The sequence below is a fragment of the Phaenicophaeus curvirostris genome, chromosome Z (assembly GCF_032191515.1).
Source record: "Phaenicophaeus curvirostris isolate KB17595 chromosome Z, BPBGC_Pcur_1.0, whole genome shotgun sequence".
Taxonomy (NCBI): domain Eukaryota; kingdom Metazoa; phylum Chordata; class Aves; order Cuculiformes; family Cuculidae; genus Phaenicophaeus; species Phaenicophaeus curvirostris.
Window position 1 is genome coordinate 24252747 of NC_091431.1, and position 22267 is coordinate 24275013.

The 22267-nt window shown below is 40.7% G+C and overlaps 1 protein-coding gene and 1 long non-coding RNA gene across 2 annotated transcripts in view; one reads left to right on the plus strand and one right to left on the minus strand.

Moving 5' to 3' along the window:
- Positions 1 to 6754: 6754 nt before the first annotated feature.
- LOC138733086 (uncharacterized) lies at positions 6755 to 13637 on the minus strand. The gene is made up of 3 exons (XR_011339371.1): positions 13548 to 13637; positions 9490 to 9549; positions 6755 to 6936 (listed from the first exon to the last, which is right to left on the minus strand). It is a non-coding gene; the product is annotated as an uncharacterized lncRNA (long non-coding RNA).
- Positions 13638 to 13945: 308 nt separating this feature from the next.
- The window catches only part of LNPEP (leucyl and cystinyl aminopeptidase), a 61465-nt gene continuing 53143 nt past the window's right edge, over positions 13946 to 22267 (plus strand). The window contains exon 1 of the mRNA XM_069879973.1: positions 13946 to 13965. Coding sequence (XP_069736074.1) covers positions 13947 to 13965 — 19 coding nt within the window. The 5' untranslated portion in view covers position 13946. The remainder of the gene's footprint in view (positions 13966 to 22267) is intronic.

Genomic DNA, 22267 nt, shown 5'->3' on the forward strand with positions numbered 1-22267 from the left:
AAGATATATGGAACATTTTTCACTGCTGGAAAAGAAGAAGCATCAGAAACCCACATACTATAGCGTGTATGTATACCCACATAAAGGTTTGAGAATCTGCGTCACATGAGGCTCAAGCACCAGATACAAACTCTTTATTTTTAGGCCTTGAATTGCTGGCTTTGGTTTTCCGTTGCTGACAACCTATGAAGAGATGTTAACTACAGTAGCAAAATGTAAACATGTTTCAACTGTTTCCTCCTACTCCGTTCTTATGGTTACCTGAATGCTTATCTTGTTTGTGAATTTGTACATTGCCCTACTTGAAAGACAGAGTCTTACGGAGTGAGTGATCCTATGCTGAAATTCTGCTTATCTACACAATCTTGTTGCCTGAAAAGACTTAGTGAGTTTTACCACTATTCAAAGAATAACATGAAACAATATTTTAATCACTGTTTTCCTATTGTTTTGAATATGTAGGAAATTTTAAGATGAAAGTTGATTTTACTTGAAGTTGATGTATTTCTGCTATATGCTTTGCTTGCTTAAGGCGTCTGTTGTCTAAAATCTCACGAGTATATGGAACGTACCAGAAACTGTAATTACAGGGGGTTGCTTAGACAAAAGGTTGCACCTTTAGCTGGATGAAGCGTCCTGGAGCATGTCATAGGTGTTTGGTAGTTCAGAACAGGTCAGCTGGAAGAAGGAACATTTTGCAACCCAACAAATTAAGTGATCACAGATGTGCCTGAGAGTAAATTATCCTGATTTTAATGCCATTATAATGCTAAAAATCGCATCCACAGGCTAACGGGCCCCAGTCCAGGGGAAGAACCCTACTCATGGGGCATGTATATTTTTTTTAAGGAATGATGTAACTGTACATAAATAACTAACCAATCAGAAGTCACAGGTTGTATTTGGTAAATGAGTTACCGACAAAATTATGTAAAAATTGAGTGTGTGGTAATGTTTGGGGGTGCTGTGTTTCTGGATTTACCACCTAGTATCCATCTCTGCACACATGCAATAAGCAATATCTCATCTCAGTGTGTGAGACTGGCTTATTGCACACACAAACTCCATTTGTGAGAAAACATTGTGAAGATACTTAATATTTTTCTATGAAATGGAGCTGCTGCCACCTAAAATAGTGGGTTTTACTTCCTTCGTTTTTAAAAAGGCTTAAGCCAATCTTTGAAACTTTCTTCTGATTCTACTGTGACTCACTGTGTGAGAAGTTTTCCATACAGACAGAGACGGTTTAGTTTGTTCACCAAAAATTTTGGCTGGGTTGAGTGCAGTGCTGTACTGGAATGGTAGGCTTGCATTCACAAACTTTTGCTGATTTAGGGTGAATGCTATAGAAGCAGAACTCTACTGGGACTGGAAGATCAGGACTTGTTGCTTCTGTGATTTTATTTTTTTTCCCCCATGGTTTTTATGTATATGTGACAGATTAATTTGATCATTTAGCACTGGTCAATGTCTGTTACCTATCAACAGGGATGGCAAACATGCTATATGTCCTACCTTGTTCTGTAGCAATGCATGTCTAATGTGGTCCTTGACACACCTGTTGTTATCTTACTACTTTTTATTTGTGTTCCATTCAATGGGAAATGTAATTGAGTTCTATGGTGTGTCAGATCAGACAGAATTGTGAATTGGTGCTTTTCTGGTTTGGGCTGAACTGGAACATATTCTCTGATTTTCAGCTAAGACTCTTTCAAAATATCGGATCCTGAAGCTTACCAACACAGTTTTCAGACAGTGGCTCTCTCTAGAAGTGATAAGTCTGATTGCTGTCACCAAGGTAAAGTGGGCCATTGGTGTGCAGAGAGGTCACAGCTCACACCTATTTCTATGTAAATTAAGTCCCTCCCGGAGCTGGTGGCAACTGCAGTTGCATCTGCTGGGAGAGCTGGACTGTACAGATGACCCAAACCTGAAAAACAAAGTAATCCATGCAATTCGATGCCATACGTGTCATAATGAGTATAAAAGCTTAGAGATTGTGAGGGTCACACCCTTTTCTTCAATGGCTGATGTTCAGGGAGGACCTTGTCTCTCTGTCTGTCTCTGAATGCATCCATATGTTCTTGGGTACACTTCTTCAGTCCGGCTCCTGCCTGAAGCTGAGTCCAGTCTAGGACCTCCTCTGTGCCTGCCCTGCAGCATCAGTGGTGATGTGTATTGTCATCCTGGAAGTCTGAATTGATTATGTATATTTTTATATATTTTATTACTCTCTTAAAATAGTTATTATTTTCCTTTTATTATTATTCTATGATTCTATGATTGTTGGAACTGTGTGCTCTGTTGGAGGCAAAATAGCTGCTGCCTGGAAATCTGTTTGAATAGACATGAAGTGTTTCCATCTGTGCTGAACAGAGAAAGGTCTACTAAGCTCTATGAAGCAGCAAAGATTATAATGAATTAACAAAGTAGGAAATGTTTGATATGAATTCTTATTTAATTCTATATTTATATTATAATCTGACACACCTCTTCTTTTGTTTGTTAATATAGCCTGAATACGGAGCAGGAAATAAATATTTCTGACATATTGAATCTTTTTCAAGGATAGTAAAAGCTATTCTTCCTTAGTTGAGCTCTTATTTTTCATTTTGTTCTGTAAAATCTAGAAGCGGAAAGAATTCTCTTGAAGGGTTATGCACTGTTTGACCTAAATGTAAGTTGTAAAAATGTTTCTTAATTCCAACATATAGTTTTGATAACTTGGTTCGGGTTTTATGCAGTATTTTATCTTTTCCTCAGTCAATGAGAACATTGAGTACAGATTTTATTTTTAAGCAAAAAAAAATACGGTAAATGAAGGACTGATCTTGGAACATAATTTCCAGAAGTAGAGGAATTGAAGTTAAAACAGATAGGGTTTAGAACGGGTTTTGCCCTGTCTTCTTTTCAAATACAGAAACAAAACTCTACACTGTAATAAAACTCAAACAGAGAGCAAGAGACAGCACGAAGAAATGCAGCAGCCCCTGAGAACAGGGACAGGCTTTATTCAGATGAAATGCTTCTTTCCAATGGTCTCACTTAATAAGTAAGTCAAATATGGAGCTAGCCTGTGAGTGGGTTCATAAATATTAAAAATGATGATATGTATGGTACTAGCTTGATGAGACATAAATCACATATCCTTGGCAAGTTATCCTTCTTCCATGGAAAATACCTTTCATTAAATGTTTTAATGTAATTTCATTTTTAGACACCTCAAAATATCTGAAAAGTTTTTGTTTATTCTCTAAGTCTCTCAAACTCACACAAAATGAGGTGTCGCTTATTTTAAAAACCCTTCTGCATTACATTTTACAAACCTATTTCTCATGGTGTATTTTATCTATAAAAGGATTTATTGATGTTTATTTTATAGTGTATTGATAAAGTGTTGGTGAGAACAGACTAACCAGGTATCTGGTCAGAAGGTGAGGATTTGTCATGAGATAAAATTCACGCCTAATGTGCCAGAAACTAACTGTGCATGCCCCATGAGAATGGTTATAGAAGCAGTTTGCCTCATAGGCAGGGAGGAGGTGGGTAGCCATTGGTGTGAAGGTGGGTTTTAGTATTACAATGATACTATAATGATACTATAGTATAATGAGTAGAGGTCAGCTGGAGAGCAAGATTGTCAAAGCAGCAGCTGTAGTTAGTCTTCTTGGAAAGTGATTGTAAGGTTGTCCTTGGGCTCCATACTGCTTGCCGACAGCGGGGGCTGGCTACATCCGTCTTCAAAAATCCCATCCCCAGCTTTATGGGCAAGATGTCCTTGCTGCACTCCTTTCTGATGAAGAGTGCTGCACCTGTACATATTGCATTTCCACTGATTGCCTTTAAAGAAAAGCTGCCTTGTACTCAGCCTATTGGGGGAGTTATTCAGAAAACTTTAGGGTTCCCATTCCTCCCCATATTTAACTTTATTTCCACGTAAGGCTAGCTCAGAGGAAGCTGCTGCAGCTGTAGCTGGTGTTCTGCACTAGCAGGGGGTACTGTGAGGGCAAGATGAGAGAGAGTGAGATCCTGATGGCTCTCTGGATCATGATAATAAATGCCTGACAACAAATGGCTTCAAAAGAAATATTTGTTTTAGTGAGACAGAATAAGAAGATTAATATAGATAACGAGTAGATTTCACATCCTTTCAGATGCTGGAAATGCTTAATTCATGCAGTATTTGATAGACCCAAATGGAATTTCTCTCCATGTACAGGATCTGCACAATATACTGTGGGAACATGCTAGCTTGCTGTGCACACAGGTCCTTTGAGCAGACAGTGGTACATGGTGACTGTTGGAAGACTTTGCATCAAGTTACGCAAAGCTACTGGCAGCCTGGCATGCGTGTTGATGTCATGAGCTATATTTGGTTTTGCAATCTCTGTGCACAGGCCAAGAGAAAGATGCTGAGGCTACAGGACATGTTAACTCCTCCGTGGCCATGCAAAGTTACTGCAATGTATTTATTGTAGACTTGCCAGCATCTCAGAGGTGTGTGGTGTTGCTCATGGTAAACTTGTTTACCAACACAGGTATTCTTATTCCAGTGAAGAACCTGTCCTTCTGCTAGAGGGTAAAAGAACTTTGCCAGAGTGGTTACAGTATAATGAACTGATATTTTTATTAATATTTATTATCAGAATGTCTTTAGGAATAGACTCACTTTGACCCAACTGCTCTTTGTCAACTGTAATCGTGTCATGAAGTAATACTGATTTGCAGTTCCTACACTTGGCCCTGCAGTATAGGAATCCAAATGCCTTCACTGATTTTTCTTACTCCCTGATTCTGCCAGTTGGTACATTTAAGTAGTACCATACAGATTTCTGCTCCTTGTTGAGTGACCAAAACTCCTGACATGTTTACTTCTGTTCTCCACTTTATTTATGGACCAGTATACTGTTCCTTGCCTCTGTGACGTAATGTACTAAGAAGCTTTAGCTTGAGTTTTAATATGAGCACTCAGCAGTGAGTGCCATAGCTGACTCACTGTTAGCTTGCCCAGGAAGGAGAGATTGCCAGAAAGGCAAAGTTATAAGTAGCTAATGAAAGCATCTCCAACTTCAACAGTGGACAGATTTTCAGCTGCTTCAGAAAACACAGTATGTATGTGGATTCAGGTGACAGCTTGAACTGAAAATGAAAACTACACTGTCTTTTGTATTACTGGTTGAATGTAAATTCATAAGAGAATTAAGATTGAGTGAAAATGTGATCTGGCTAGATATATTTGAAGTGTTTACATTACATATTTAAAACTCTGAATATTTTCTTAACTTTTTATAAAACCTGTATTATTTGCATGGGAAAAAAATCTACAAAATCACAGAAAGTCAGCTCAGTTCAAGCTACTTTTGGAATGCAAACATGAAGTTTTATGATACTTTACCTCTAAATCAATATGAGAGAAAGAAATATCAAGTACATTAAAATGCATTAAGCAAAATTACACAAAATATTATGTAAGTTAAGCATTGATATTGTGATTGTGAGATACACTTGACCTCTATCCGTACTTTGGTTCGGGTTGAAAAGGAAGGAATAGGTTTCATGTCCTGCAATGAACTTGCAAGCTGGAAAGCTCTCGGTTCACGCAGAAGGGAGTGAAGATGCCTCAGAAAATTATTTCACAAGGCAGTTTCAAAACCCAGAAATGTAAGATAACTAAAGTACAGAACAAGATACCAGAATTAAAGCAAAGACATCTGTCTTGTCTATTCTATTGGCTAGCAGCCAACTACTTCACTCTATAAACATTATCATCAAGCTGAGCCAAATTTGAGCTTCCCCTGAGCTGCTGCTGGACCCTCCCTCTGAGAGATCTGAGGTTTGTGATTCTTTACCTGAGACTTCCTTGCCCAAGGCAAGTGACTGAATTAATACCAATGAAACATTACAATCCATGTAACTACTTGATATTGTAAACATTGTATAGATAGATAATTTCATTGGGTATAAACCATTGTCAAGTCTAAGACTGGACCTAACCACAGCTAGGCTTCATAAGGAGTACAGAGAACAAGGCAGTCCCTCGGGACTCTGGGATTCATGTCATCAGGTCCCATAGACTTACATATGTTGAGGTTCCTCAGGTGGTCACAGACCTGATCTTTCCTTACAGCGGAGGAGCTTTACCACCCTGGCCTTTGTCTTGTTGTCCATTGGCCCAGGAGGGGTGAGGTTGCCTGTGAAGTCTGAGGCAAATTTAGTTGTTGAGTACCTCAGTCTTCTTGTCAGTTGATATGAGGTCACCATATTCATTCATTGGGTTATACTTTCCTTAACCTTTCTTTTCTGACTGACATACCTATAGAAGCCCTTCTTGTTAGTCTTTGCTTCCCTTGCCGAGTTCAGCTCCAGCTGTACCTTGGCCTTCCTGACCTCATCCCTACACAATCAGGCAGTGTCCCTACACTCTTCCCAGTTTTCCCATCCTTGCTTGCACTGCCTGTGCAGTTCCCTCTTGCTCTCCAGTTTGACCAGCAAGTCTGGACTCAGCCATGCTGGTCTCCTTCCTTCCCTGCCTGATTTCCTACATCTGGGGACTGAGCACTCTTGCGCTCTATGTAAAGTATCCTTAAATTTATCTGCCAGCTCTGTTCTGCTCCATTTTCCCTGAGGAACAATTCCCAGGGGGTCCTACTGACTAACTCCTTAAAGGAGAGAGGATTTTTACTAGAATAAAATAAATAATAGAAGAAAAATTTGCTTTTATTGTTTTTTAGTGAAAAATATCATTTGCCTCCAGACAGATATTCCCCTGTAATACTGTATGCTTCTTGTTCCTTCAGCCCATGAGAGTTAAAAATGCTGGAGATGGCTAGTCCCAATAAGAAGCCCAAACCTTGAACTGCTTAGTGAATTGTCTTCCATGGTATGAGTTCCCACCTGGTGAAAGTGATCTGCAGCTCTTTATCCTATGCCATGACCCTTCAAAGGAAAAAATATAAACACAAATACAAATTCGTAAAGTGTTGTCAAATCTCTAAAATCCTAACAACATGAAAATGACATCAGATGGTCACATGATTCTCACAGATGGTATTGCATCTCTCCCACTAAATTCTGAGGAAGCTGTAGGTGTTGGTCTTCTGCATAGGATACCTTCTACAGGCAACTTAATGTTATTTCTGTTGCATCAGCCTTCTGGGACAGCCAGATAGCTGCAGGTTTCATTTCATGGGTTTAATTTCACAGGTTCATCTTTTTATTTCTCCACACCATCCTATGGGAAAACTAGTCTTCAGTCTAGAAATCTTGGAGTTAAATCCTTAGCTTTTGTAACTCATTGTATAACTACTGAAGTCCAATACAGCTATGCCAGTCTACCCATTCATATTAGCAGCATGGTCCATTAACACAATACGTCGTACACAGAGAGTCTTGAAAAATGGGGGCTATCTAAAAAGTTTTCACAAAATTGGTGCATGTAATATTGCAATACAGGAGTAAAAATAGAACTGATTAGGCCCTTGGGACTGACATTTTATGTTATTTGCTTTTCAAATAAATTATATTTTATTTCTTTCTCTGAGTCCTGTGCCAGTGTCTTGTTTTACTATATGACTCAGTCTTGAAGGAATTACTACAGTGAAAGGTGCCAAGACATTAAAGGGCACACCAGCCATTTTATAGAAGCATGAGAGATCTTCGGATAAATCCCTTCAGGAAAGCTGAACTACAGAATGACTTGCTTTTTAGTGCAAGGGTTTGTCAACACTGGAAAGCGGTTCCAGATTGTATTTCATTATTTAGTACTAGGTCTTATGTCCACAAACAGTTTTTTTCCACAAACAGTTTTTTATGCCTTATCAGTGCTTTAATAACTATTAATTATTCCCTTTGGGGACAGAGGTGTGAGGATGATGAATTACTAATCCACACCAACTTCTGCTGTGTCAGAGTGATGTCCCATTGGTAGCCATGTTACTTTTTAGCTGTTTGGACTCTCTTCTCTGTTCACATCTATATCACCTACTGGTCCAAAGTTGTCCTGATCAAGTGGCATGCCAACTTTCAAATCAACATTTTTGTACACCATCCAAAACTATCTATTACAGTTGCCTCTAGCTGCAAAGTTCACAGAGCTGTGTGTGTGAACGTGTATCTTATCCATGACCGTTTACCACACTGTTTTGTGACTCAAACTGCATTGACCTTCTTTGCAGAAATCTTGCAACTATACTGCTGCTGTAATAGCAGGAATCACATGAAATCAGCGTTTCTTATCAGAATGTGGTTGTGGAACAACTGCGTAGGCAGAGGCTTTCCAATGGACAGGATGTAGACTATAATTTTAATACCAGTAGCAGTTGTATAACTAGTTTCTCACCATACAAACACAACTAGCATCAAGCAGCAGCACACAAGCCCTGTAAGTCCAACCTTTTAATTGGAATGGATAACAGGAATATAAGGGGGCTGAAAGCATTAAGTATTCCTTAAATTAGAGAATATATGAGGGGTTACATTAACCTCTGATTTTTTTTTCACTTTTTATTTAAAAATATAGCAGGGTAATTATAGTGTTTGACTAAAAAGAATGATGTGTCTTTGCAATGTAGTGTTAGCAGGTTATTTGTTACCTGCCTTTCTCAAAAATTGTTTTTAGAGGAACCCTGCCAGCATGTGATAGATCAACTTCCAGTGAAATAATTAAAATGCCAGAAAATTCACCACAGGCCAGTGGAAAGAACTCTATCTGCTGAATAAATACTTAAATCAGAGCTCAAAAAGTTGGCAAGACTTCCTGCTTATTTGTTGCCTTGAGATGCTGTAGGTTAAATTGTCATGGTTTACGAGATGATGCTGTCATTTGCATCTTGTTTACCATATGCTATGATCTCTGTCCTGTTACACATGTTATCAAACTGAAGGCTAGATTTTCATAGCAAATAAAAACTCTGCAGCCTTCTACATAATTTAAGACTATGAGAGAACATCACTAAAGAACATTGCTTTGCTATGGAAGTATTATTCCCACTGTTTTCCCAAATTATTTATTTATTTCTTATAATCCCCTTCAGGTGATTGCAAGGATTTTTGCTCTCATGAAAGCCTTGTGCAACTGGAAGCAAATTAGGGATGTCAACACTGAACATTTCAGAGAAGTATGTGCAATGTTATGTGTGTATTCTGTAGCAGTACCCTAACTATCCTACTACACCTTGTGCTTACTCCTGCTGTATGGAAGATGAGGAACACACCAACCAGTATAGTACCCTGTGGTGTTCTGTGCACTATGAAAATGCCTATCAGAAGCCAAGTCACCTACTCTGGATGATTTATCAGTCTCATGTTTCCAAATTCAATACTTCCAGGATTCACATCACTTAACTTCATGATACTAGCACAAAAATTAACAAATATATGGCACTAAGAGCCCTAAAGCTGGCTTTGCACTGCTTTTGACAAGGGACTGGTAACTTAGTTCATAGTTATTTTGCAGTTTTCCAGTTTACAAAAGGAGAAAATAATACTCACCAATGGCAACTGTGAGCTGTGGGCATGGATGACTTGCTAAATTTTTCAATGTTATTATGGCTATGAAAAAAATAGGACACATGTGAATCATTTTTACAACTTGTTCCTTAAGCACAGTAATTCAAGTTCTCAAAATTCATAGAATCATAGAATCACCAGGCTGGAAAAGACCCACTGGATCATAGAGTCCAACCATTCCTATCAAAAATGTAATACTAAACCATGCCCCTCAGTGCCTCATCCACCCGTCCCTTAACCACCTCCAGGGAAGGTGAATCAACCACCTCCCTGGGCAGCCTGTTCCAGTGCCCAATGACACTTTCTGTGAAAATTTTTTTCCTCATGTCTAGCCTGAACCTCCCATGGAAGAGATCGAGGCCATTCCCTCTTGTCCTGTCCCCTGACATTTGGGAGAAGAGGCCAGCTCCCTCCTCTCTACAACCTCCTTTCAGGTAGTCGTAAACAGCAATAAGGTCCCCCCTCAGCCTCCTCTTCTCAAGACGAAACAACCCCAGCTCTCTCAGACGTTCCTCATAAGGCCTGTTGTCTGGCCCCTTCACCAGCTTTGTTGCTCTTCTCTGGACTTGCTCCAGAGCCTCAACATCCTTCCTGTGCTGAGGGGCCCAGAACTGAACACAGTATCCTAGGAGCGGTCTCACCAGTGCCGAGTACAGAGGGAGAAGAACCTCCCTGGACCTGCTGGTCACGCCGTTTCTGATACAAGCCAAGATGCCACTGGCCTTCTTGGCCACCTGGGCACACTGCAAGCTCATGTTCAGTTGGCTGTCAACCAACACCCCCAGGTCCTTCTCCTCCAGGCAGCTTTCTAGCCAGTCTTCTCCTAGTCTGTAGCACTGCACAGGGTTGTTGTGCCCCAAGTGCAGGACCTGGCATTTGGCCTTGTTAAACCTCATCCCATTGGTCTCAGCCCAGCGGTCCAGCCTGTTCAGATCCCTTTGCAGAACCTCCCTACCCACCAGCAGATCCACGCTTCCACCCAGCTTAGTGTCATCCGCAAACTTGCTAAGGGTGCACTCAATGCCTTCATCCAGGTCATTGGTAAAGACATAGAACAGGGCTGGGCCCAGCACTGAGCCCTGGGGAACACCACTTGTAGCTGGCCTCCAGCTGGATTTAAAGCCATTTACCACATTGCTTGTGGCTTTGCTGTTGTTGATGTAAATTAATGTTGACTTCCATAAGAAAAAAGCCCTACCAACAGTGAGTGCTTTCAAAATGCTCAGCATGAATTTATTCTGACCAGATTTCCTACTCTATAAAGTTTCTGCCTTAGTGAATCACTTTATTATAATTTTTCTCAATACAAGAATAATTGATTTCAACACCATAAAGTTCTGATTAGTTGTCGATAAGAGGAACTAACTACTTCCTAAAATGAGCTGACAATTCGTCACTGGAAAGAGAGTGACAAACCCATAATGCAGAAAGCTGAAGAACTGAATCCTAAGGGGGGAAATTGCCATAGGCAGGTCATCACTGAAAATGGAAGAACATCCCTGCTCTTTTTCTCCTCTCTTTCTAAGCTGAGGTTGCTTAGCTGCGTGTTTATGAGCCCTCCATTTACCAAAGTTATTCAGGTCCTTTGTAGATTCTGGTGAAACTCTGTAACCCGCAATTAAATTACCCACTGTTCTGCTGAATTAGTTTTTTGCAGTTGAAGAGTGGATTTGGTATGCAGAGGAATATAATGAGCATCAGAGTTAGTGCAAGGTAAGTAGTGAGAGCATGAAACAAATGTTGGCAAAGAGAAAGACCCAAACAGGGAGAACGACATTGCCTTTTTGCAAGTGACAAGCTGTTAGATCGGCCTAGATCATCATGCTTAACTGTATTGTAATTTCACCTGAGGAAAAAGCAACTTCTGAATCATGCCCTGTAGCATTCTAGCCACAAAAGCTGGCAAGTTACTTCTGTGCCACCTGGGAGATGTGTTAATAGCACATGACAATTTCTAGCTAGTACATGCTTTTGTAAAAAAAACCACCCACGTCACTTCCCCACCCACTCCCCCCCTCCCCCCCCCAAAAAAAGATATGAGTCATTACAATCTAGAGGTGAGATACAAATATATGAGAAATGTTGCAAGGAAAGAAGGATAATATGTTGATCTAATTTCAGGACCTGGAAGTTTTTACAATAGTTTCTTTATTTTTATGACTTAGAAACAGCAAAGCAGGAAGACCATCTACAGGCGAAGTGTCTACACTACAATAAAATGTTCTCATGTTCTAACTGTCATGACTCTTCCTTCTTAGGATACAGCTGAGCTTATTTATCTGTGATGTAGCAGTGTAATCCATCTATAGGCTTGTATGCTACTGTTGTTTATTTTTACATGGCTATTGAGAATGGAAGTGCAATTGTCATCCTGTCAAAACCCTGTTCTAGGCCATAGAAAATAAAAAATTTGCTTGACTCTTAAGAAAATACACAGTTAAACAATTAAAGTAATTAATTTTGAGGGCAATGGAGCTAAATGTGATATGGTTGACTTTGCACATCTTAACTCATTGCAAATTCTTGATAGAAGCTTTTCATGCATTAGCATCCTTAAATGTTTTATATTCCTCTACATGCACAAATATCTGTTACTATGCAAGGGTTCTTTGATGTATAATTCACATTAGAAATTCTTTCTTATCAAGGCACTTATGGTACCTATCGTCTCAGATTTATTTTCATTTCACTTGTAGAAATTTTATTGCCCTTGAGATGTTTTCCCTCCATAAATACACATGGTCTTGAACTCTTCTTAAACAGACAGAGAGAGAGACAAGGTAACAAGCTAAACTTAACTACAATCTGTTAAAGGAGCCATGGCCTGGCCAATTTTGGCAGCTAAAACTGAGCAGCTGAGCTCCCAATTCCCTCATTCCCCCCACCCCCAGGGAGAGGGGAAAGGGAAATGAAAGAGAAAGTCTTGCATGTTGGAAACTAAAACTGAAACAGCTTTAATGAACTACCACCACTAAAAATTCTACCAATAAGACAATAATAATAAAATATATACAAATATATGAAATTGCACCCCCACCTCTGAATGACTATACATTACCACAGATGCTGCTGGGCCTTATATTAAGGAGGGAATTAACACATTAATCAGCAATATTAACTACTTCAGTCAAGAAGTAAAGAAAACTTCCCCATTACTTGTCTCTGCTCATACTAGGCACAAACAATTGGGTCAATTTTTTCATCTCCTTTTAATGTTGTCAGCCAAATAGTTCACCAGTCCAACACTCGATTCTGAGCCACCTCTAACATGTTTTAGCAAGACCGATGAATTAACTCACATTATCTTCAAAACACTGAAGTCCTGGCAACTTCTGAATTACAAAGATTAACACCCTATTACAGTGTAGCTTATATACAGTGTAGCAGATGGGCTTGGAGCCGTTCCACTCTATTAAAGGCACCCAAGTGTCTACCTGACGCTCCTAATGTTTAGTGGCCACATCACTGTTCGTCTCATCAGAAAAATAAACCAGAAGGTTTGAGTCATGCTTTCTACTGTTTAAAAGCTGAACTATCTGAAGTATTCTTCAGAGAAAGCAGGTCTTCAAAGATGAGATAGAGGCAGGCTAGCAATCACATTTTACAGAATCACAGAATCACCAGGTTGGCCTCCAGGATCATCGAGTCCAACCATTCCTATCAAACACTAAACCACGTGCCTCAGCACCTCATCCACCTGTCCCTTAAACACCTCCAGGGAAGGTGACTCAACCACCTCCCTGGGCAGCCTGTTCCAGTGCCCAGTGACCCTTTCTGTGAATTTTTTTTTCCTGATGTCCAGCCTGAACCTCCCCTGGCGAAGCTTGAGGCTATTCCCTCTTGTCCTGTCCCCTGTCACTTGGGAAAAGAGGCCAGCTCTCTCCTCTCCACAACCTCCTTTCAGATAGTTATAGAGAGCAATGAGGTCTCCCCTCAGCCTCCTCTTCTCCAAGCTAAACAACCCCAGCTCTCTCAGCCGTTCCTCATAAGGCCTGTTCTCCAGCCCCTTCACCAGCTTTGTTGCTCTTCCCTGTACTCACTTCAGAGCCTCAACATCCTTCTTGTGGTGAGGGGCCCAGAACTGAACACAGGATTCAAGGAGCGGTCATAATGAACATACCAGGGACAGGGCAGCAAGGCAGTAGTGTGACTGCCTGGAAGGAGAAGGAAGCAAGTCTGTGCCGGAGGAGGAGGCGGGTCTGTGCGGGGGGAGGAGGCGGAGGCGGGCTTGTGCGGCCCCGGCGGGGCTGGAGGCGGCGGGGCCCGGGCGGGGCTGGGGGCGGCTCGTTGCCGTGGGAGGCTCCGTGCGGGCGGGTTGGGCCCCGCGGCGGCGCCCGCCGAGGAGCAGCGGAGAAGAGAGCGGTCGGTCGCGGCTTCGTCTCCTCCCTCCCTCCCCCGCCGGGGCTTCTCTTGCCGGCTGAGGGCGGACTCGGGAGAAAATGGAGCCGTTTCCCGGCGGTGAGTACCGCGGCGGCTCCCGGGGTTGGGCATCCCCCGCGGCTTGGAAATTCCCTCGGGTTTTGTTTTCTTTGGGCTAACTAGGCGCACGTCTTTAACTAGTAAGGTGAAAACGCTGGGGTTTTTTTCTTTTTTTTCTTTTTTTTTTTTTTTTCCTCGGTGCTGTTGTGCTTTTTATTGCCCGGCTCGGTCTCGCGGTGGCACAAAACGAAGAGTTTAAAGCCGCGGCAACTCGAGCGTCGAGGCGTGTTGCAGCGAGGGAAAACCTTCCCTGCGTTCCGAGTGCCGACGCAGTTGTGACTGTAATGGCAGTGAGAAGCCAGACCCTCCTGTTTGTGCTGTTTTCCGTATCGAGGCAGTTTAAACAGTCTCTCCTCCCGGCGAGGAAAACGGCATTAAAAAGAAATACAGGCACATCTAAGGCGTTTGGAAAAAAAAAAAAATACAGGCGCATCTAGGGTGTTCCTGAATCCAGAGAGCTTTCGGAATTGCCCGTGCGTTTACGGAAGTGGTTGAAATAACGAGATGGGTGCAGCCTCAGGTGAGCGCTTGTTGACATCGCGATACAGCGGCGTGTGCGCATCCTGCGCGCCCGAGCGAGAGCGGAGCCGCGCGGAGCCTGTTGCCGCCGCCGCGGTGCGAGCGACACATCCCGCCCGTCCGGGGCAGGGGAGGAAATGAAGCTCTCGCATCGAGCTGAAACTGCTGGGTTAGGCGCAGGACCGTGGCCAAATATGGAATTAGGAGGAGATGCTGCGTAGAGCGGCAGCCTCGCGGTGGGGAATGCGGCGCGGCTACAGGTGGGGTTCGCTCTGTTACATGGCCAGCGGGCCCGGCTAAGCCGTGGCCAAAGCGTGAGGTGGGGTTTGCCGCATTATATTTTAACTACTCGGTGACTTGACAAATCGGACTGCAGAAGTTCTGCCGAATTCAGACACCTCACCCCACCCCCCGCCTAGGAAGTAAAGTAAACTTTCTGTTTCACTTGAGAAATATATTGTCATTGCCTTGCACTTCCCTCTTCTCAAATACACTGAAAATTCCTTATCCTTTCTATGCTGCTGTTTTTATAATCTGAAGTTTGAGCTCACGGCATGTTTTGTTGGTTTAACTAGCAAGATCATAGAATCATAGAATAGTTTGGGTTGGAAGGGACCTTAACGATCATCTAGTTCCAACCCCCCTGCCATGGGCAGGGACACCTCCCATTGGACCAGGCTGCCCAGGGTCCCATCCAGCCTGGCCTTGAACACCTCCAGGGATGGGGCAGCCGCAGCTTCCCTGGGCAACCTGGGCCAGCGCCTCACCACTCTCAGAGTGAAGAAATTCCTCCCTCTGTCTAGTCTAATTCTGCCCCTCTCCAGTTATACCCATTCCTCCTCATCCTGTCACTACGAGCCTTTGTAAACAGTATAAGATGGACTTTTTTTTTTCCCATTGCATCTCTGTGAAGGGTTATTTTTTTGTCATGTTAAAATTACAGTTTCTGCAGGCAGTTGATGTTTTGGCCTTCTCCAAAGGCCACAATTAAGTAGAAGATCTTTCAGCTACAGCTTATTGCAATCACAGGGTCCTAGTCTGCATTCCTGTATGCATGGTATAAAAGATCTTTCTTTAATAGTAATGTAGTTTGAGGGAATTATTTTTTTTTTAAGCATTATGCTATAATCTGCTCCCTTTGATAAAGACAGCCATCATATTGCTGTTGCTTTAGAAGTCTGTTTCACATAATACTGTTATGGTATCGTGCAACAGAATGTTAAAAAAATTTTGCTCTTTATCCATGTAACTGGAAGAAATAACAGTGTGAGCCTGAGCTCAAAGCTACTTTGTGCTGCTACTGAGAAAGAATGTTCATGCATAGAGCTTCCTAATTTTGTTCTCTGAAGTGAAAAGCCTGGAGATGTCGGTGAGACTGTTTAGAATAAAATTTGGAGGTAAATTTTCTCCAGAAATCTTGCTCTGCTGGGCAGGATGCTAAAGAGAAAACGTGCAGTTATTAGCACAGAGGTGTTGCCTGTTGTTTTGATCATCTTGAGGCATGTTTGGTGCTTAATAACAGCTGATGAAATCTGAAGTGAAGAGAATGTTTATATTATTGGCTTTTTTGCATAGAGTTTTCATTTCTGTGGTCATCTGGAAGCTTTTGTGAGCATCACATCTTTCAAATAAACTGCGTTTTACGGTAACTGAAAGGATTTTTGCTTTGACTCATACAACAGTAATGGATTTTGTTTGTGAGTTTGTTGATTTCCTGTGCAAAGTGCTGTGCAAATTTACAGGAAGCTTACAATGTTATATTTTCTGGCTCTCTGATTTTTTTTGGAGCTTTTACCCTTGTAAAACAGAGGGAACAGACTGAATCTTTTCCAGAAGCGTTTCAGTTGGATTCAGAACTCTGATGCCATTTGTTAAACTGACAAGATGACAATTTCTTATTTAACTTCAGTGAGGCAGAGCTGTGTCAGAATAGAGATATATCTTAAAATAGTCTTTAAGGCAGCAAATACACCAAAGTGGATATGCAAGATCACTGTTTTTCTGATTCAATATTTGGTGTTTTCTTTTCTTTGAATAAAAGCAAAATCACAGCCGCAATTCATTTTGGAAGTTAAAGAAACTCTTACCCTTTCTCTGAAATGTTAATGGGCACGCTGAACTCTTTATTGTTTGACTAATTACTCCAGTGGAAATTCTCAGATAGACTACATAAAAATATTTAAGATTTCTTTTTGCTTCACCTTCCTCAATCCCCACCTCTGTAGTGGAAACTTTAGTACAATCCTCTTTGGAGAGATCTCTGCTACACCTTCCCCCGGCCCAAGAATTTAGCTTGTGAATATGTGAGATCTGTAGCTCTTGAAGAACAGTTAATTGCAAATCTGATTTTAGGGTCCGGAATTGCAGAAATATAGAATTGTGGAACGGTTTGGTTGTAAGGGTCTGTAAAGATCATTTAATTCCAGCCCTGCTGTGGACGGGGGCAACTTACAATAGATCAGGTTGCTAAAACCTCAGTAGCCCAGTTAATCGTAGAATCATGTGTCCCTTCCAGCTCAAGATATTCTGTCCCGCTCCTTGCAGGACTACCTGACACTAAACCATACAACTAAGAGTGTTGTCCAGGTGCTCCTTGGACTCTGACAGGCTTGGTGCTGTGACCACTTTCCCAGGGAGCTTGTACCAGTGACCAACCAGCCTGTCAATGAAGAATCTTTCCCTCCTGTCCCATCTGAACTTCTCTCAAAGTATTATAAATATTGTAGATTAAAAAATGTTTTAGATATGGTTACTGATTTTATTTTTTGAGACAATTTCCTCTATTTTACTTCACTAGTCTTAATTTGAGACCTTTCCAGAAATATGAGTAATCAAAGTATAATTAAAAGTACGTAGAAGATTTCTATGTTGTTGCACATAATTTTTTTTTCTAAGTTGTATGGTCTCACATCCCTCTAAAATGGAAACTGCAAAGCAATTATAGAATTTATTAATTCTGACTAGTAAATTTTTACCTAAACAATTTCACTAAAAAAATTCCAAAAAGCAAAATACTGACTGTAGGGAATATTTTATGTAATTTTGAGCATCTCTTCTTTGGATAATATTTTGCAAGCCTTTTGCTTATATTTTTAGATTATATATGTTTCTGAAATAACATTCCACTATTTCCTTTTTAACACATTGAAGAAGGTTTCTCACTTAGGACAGGTGGTGTGTATGAACTGTAGAAGGGATAACTTGTCTTGATCTCCTGAAATGCAAATAACATCCACTTTCACTGACGCTCTTGAAGTCATGCAAGTTTCATAAAAATTATTTTATCTTTTGTTTACACAGCAAATGCAAGCTTTGAAATTACATAACTAGACTAATGAACAAAATAAAAGGCTCTTATGGGAAGATGTGGTGGTTTTTTTGTATAGTAGAAAGTAGAAATAAACCAAGTTAGGTAATGCTATTTACAAAATGAAAAATGTCATTTGCAAAATCTAGTTATTTCAGCTCGTTCCTGTGAATTCTGAAATGTTTTCTTTCTTTGTGTTAGTTTGGTTCAGTATATAAACATATTGGAGATTGCTGGAGCATGTTCTGTATGCATGGCCTTAACTGCTGATATTGTATGCCGTTGTGTCATGGAGCAAAAGGGTTCCAATTTGTTTTTAACTATATTATTCAGTCCTAAACAACAGAGCGATTATCTGTTTTGGTAAGATGGTATGTAAAAAAAATAATCTAAGATGTCCGTTTTCAGTTCTTTTCCCCCTTCATCTTTTGCATATCCCAGCATTTTACTGTACGGTCAAACATAACTGATGGAAAAAAACACTTATGAGATCTGTTCCTAAACGTGAGTTTTATGTTGTTTATGTGCATGTTGCCAGACAGTATTTTTTCCACAAAGTCATGCTGTAGCATCTGTGTCTTTTGTTCCTGTGTCAACAAGCTCAACAGGAACATGTTTTCTCAGTGAATCGGATGTATATTTAGTTTTACTGCATTTCTGTGAACTTGTGGATGCTCAAAAATTGAATCAGTCATTTGGATGCAGCCATTGTAGCTGTGAGAGTGATCATCTCTCTCTGGGCTCCGTTCATCTATGTACACAGACTGAGACAAGCTTTCTTCTGCTGTCACTTTAGAGTACAAGCTGGGATCTGTGTTTATTAGCTACATGTCTGGAATAGAGTTCTCAAGCACCTGTTACAAAGTGAAAAACAGTTTGATGATCAGAATAAGGATGGAAGTAGATAACCGTATGAGAAGGAAAGAAAGAAGGAAATCTGCTTGAAATGTTTTATTTTGCCAAAGCTGAACACTGCAGGTTGGGAAGAGACTTAAAATCTCTTTTGCTGTTAAATAGCTTAAGATCAGAGTATAGATGTTCACCATGGATTGTTCATTAGTATTTTCCCATTAAGGAGATGGTATTCCACTTGTAGAAGGAATGAAGCCAATGAGTATCTGCATGATATCTTATGACTGGAAAATGCTGAAAGCTCGTGTTGACCTCTGTATCCATCTATAAAAGTATTCCAGGTTTGTCTTGTCATCTTTCAGGGGAAGATGGTGCTAACTCCAGCAACAGTGTTTGACATTTGTGAGGCTATGTACAAGTGTGCTAGATAAAGCCTCGTAATGATGCTGAAGCAAATATTGAAAACTAGTAAAAGCTAGGATAAAACCACTGCTGTTTAACTAATCAGAGTATATATTTTTTTTTAATATTTGATAGGCATTAGTATAATAATGACATGAAAAGAAGCTGCATTTATCTTTATTTAATGCACGTCTCTGATTTTAGTAGTGGTGAATTCAGCTGCATTCAGAGAACTCAAGCTTTCATTTTCCTCCTTCATTCAGTGATTTCTGTGAAGAAAGTTCATTGAATTTCCAGGTGTGCTGGACATGGGTTTTTATTGTTAAGTATGAAAGCTAAGATTGTGTAGAAATGAAAAGAAGATTAAGTTTTCTTTGAGTGATAGCAGTGTCATTCCTTTGCCCATCAGAGAAATTCATAAGCATGGCAGCTACTGCTTAGACTTCTGTCCAACAAATTAATATTTAAAATACACTAGCATTTTTTGTGACTTAGGTTTTAAGTGCCTGTAAGTGTAAGAGAACATATGTACTTTTTAACAATGTAGTTTTACTATTTCGAAACTGTTTTAAATAGTGGAAGTATATTAATGTTAAAATGTAAGAATCACAAATAGGTTGTGTACCTTGTAGGCAGGAAGAAAGAGAGAGAACAGATGACTCTTGAAGGAAATGAGGAGGAAGGGGGGGTGAGAATAGCTCTGCAGAACTTATCCAGCCGATCAAAGGGGCAGGAATTTCAGGGAAATATGTGGTATGTTGGGTTCTGCACAGTTTGCCCACCACGAGCACAGCTGATATTTTTTCCATCATGAAGGTTGTGTCACACGAGACAGTCAAAGATGATCTCAGTGTCCAGTTCCTCTATTACATTATTCAACATACATAGTAATTTACTGCAGTAGTGGTTGTCTTTACTAAGGCTAGTGAAGGGTGTGATAGAGGAATCCTTATTCCACTGAAATGTTAAGACGCTTTTGGCGCTTTGGTTTTTTATGTGGCAGTAAGGTGGGTTTTGATATCCAGAATGTTTTGCTCTCCCCAAAATGTTTGGTGGAGTCTGTTTCACTGTGTTTCAGTAAGGTAGCTGAATGCAGAGAGCTTTTCTTGGGTTGTAATCACTCTTTCACATTGAAGGAACTGACTTTGCAAATGCTGGAATTCTTGTGTAATAGTACTTCCATCGCAGTGCCATTGACTTTTATGGGAAATCAGCTGTGATAAAAACTAAGAATGTACCTAATTTACCTAGTGCTCCAGCACTTAACACTGCTTTTTATTTAAGACTTTCTTTTGTATAAAATCTGACAATTTCTTGTACAGTAATAATGCATTGTTGCCACATCAGTGGGATCACTTGTAACTTTATCATGCGTATAAACCAGGTATTTTGGAAACAGCCAGGCTTGTATTTGTGGGATTCCAAAAAAACTGTGTACTTCAAAAGCCTCATTTCTTCTGACATGTGTAAGAGGAAAACAAAAAGCAGGTTTTTCTGAAAATGGAACTGTGAATATGGCATGTATGAGCTTTTGGTTTTGTCATCCAAATTTATGCGTTGTTGTGGATGGGGACACTGATGAGGCCTCCCAAGTCTGTGTTGACATAACTGAATATCCATAACTGTGTATACTTGCATGTAAAGTGGCTGGTCTACAAGCAACTGGAAAATAATTAAAGGAGCCATTTCAAAATATGCATTTTAGCAATTAAAAAATGAAAGTAAGAAGTAACAATGTTTAAAAGCATGCAACATGTTAAACCTTGAACAAATGAAAAACTAAATGCAAAGTAAGTTTTCCTTCATATCTGTCTACTTTGATTATAATACTGTGATGCTACTAAGATGATGGTCTGTATTGCAGTGGTTGGAATGCTGTGTTTGCTAGCAAGCTCCACCACAGCAACTGATTTGTTGGCAATTCTGCTAATTCATTTGGCAAAGGTGAGGCTAGTGCTGTGTGAGGGATGGTACCCAGAATAGCAGAGGCTACACTAAATATTGAAATACAGGAGAGTCAATATTTCCTTATACTTAAAAGTTCTTTGTGATTATTCCCCCCGTGTATAAATAGACCAATGAAACCCACTTGTGTGGAGTATCTGAAAGAACAACATATAGATTCTAAAACTTGCCTTTGTCACACAAGGTATTACATGCTATTACTTGCATTGCTCTCGTAAAGTTGGCATCAGTCAATTCTGGTAAAACAAGCAATCTTTGTAACAGGTGATCATGCAATTATCAGTGCACTAAGTCTGTTTTTGCATTCTCTAAGGCTAATTGTTTAAGCAAAACTTCTCTAGCGGCAATATTGCCTGCCTGCTTATTTAAAGCCTCTTGTAGTTTGTCTAGCAAAAGTCATTTTCCAGATTTCTTTTTTATCACAAATACAGGTGTGTTCCAAGGACTATTAATTTGGACTATATGCCCTTGATCTATTTGCTCCTCCACTAAATTTTGCAATGCACACAATTTTTCACTCGTTCATAGTTCCGGTGCCTATCCCCATTGCACTCAACACATCTCTCCCCCTAAAATTAGTGGAACTTGCACAGCGAAGGGCTGCACTACAGCCATTTTAAGATGTTCTGGCTTTCCCAGTAAGGAGCCCAAAACTGAACACAGGATTTGAGATGTGGCCTTACTAGCATTGAGTACAATGGGGTGATAGCTTCCTTGGTCCTGCTGGCCACACCATTTCTGAGAAAAGTCAGGATGCCGTTGACCCGCTTGGCCACATGGGCACACAGCTGGCTCACATTCAGGTGGCCATTGACCAACACCCCCAGGTCCTTTTATGCCAGTTAGTTGTCCAGACACTCTTTCTCAAGTCCATAATTTTGTATGGGATTGTACTGAGGCTGGTCATGGCAGCCAGTTTTTCACCCAGGGAAGAACACACCTTTTTAAGCAAAAAGCAGCCAGTTTCTCTAGGACAATGCTGTGTGGAATGGTGTCCAAGGCTTTACTGAAGTCTAGGTGGACAACATCCACAGCCTTTCCCTCATCCACTAAGTGGGTCACCTTGTTATAGAAAGAGATCAGGTTAGTCAAGGAGGACCTGCCTTACCTAAACCCATACTGAGCCAGACCTAATAACCTGGTTGTCCTGTATGTGCTGTGCTGTGGCTCTCAGGGTGCTCTGTTCCATGACCTTCCCCAGCACTCAGGTTGGATTGACAGGCCTGTAGTTACCCA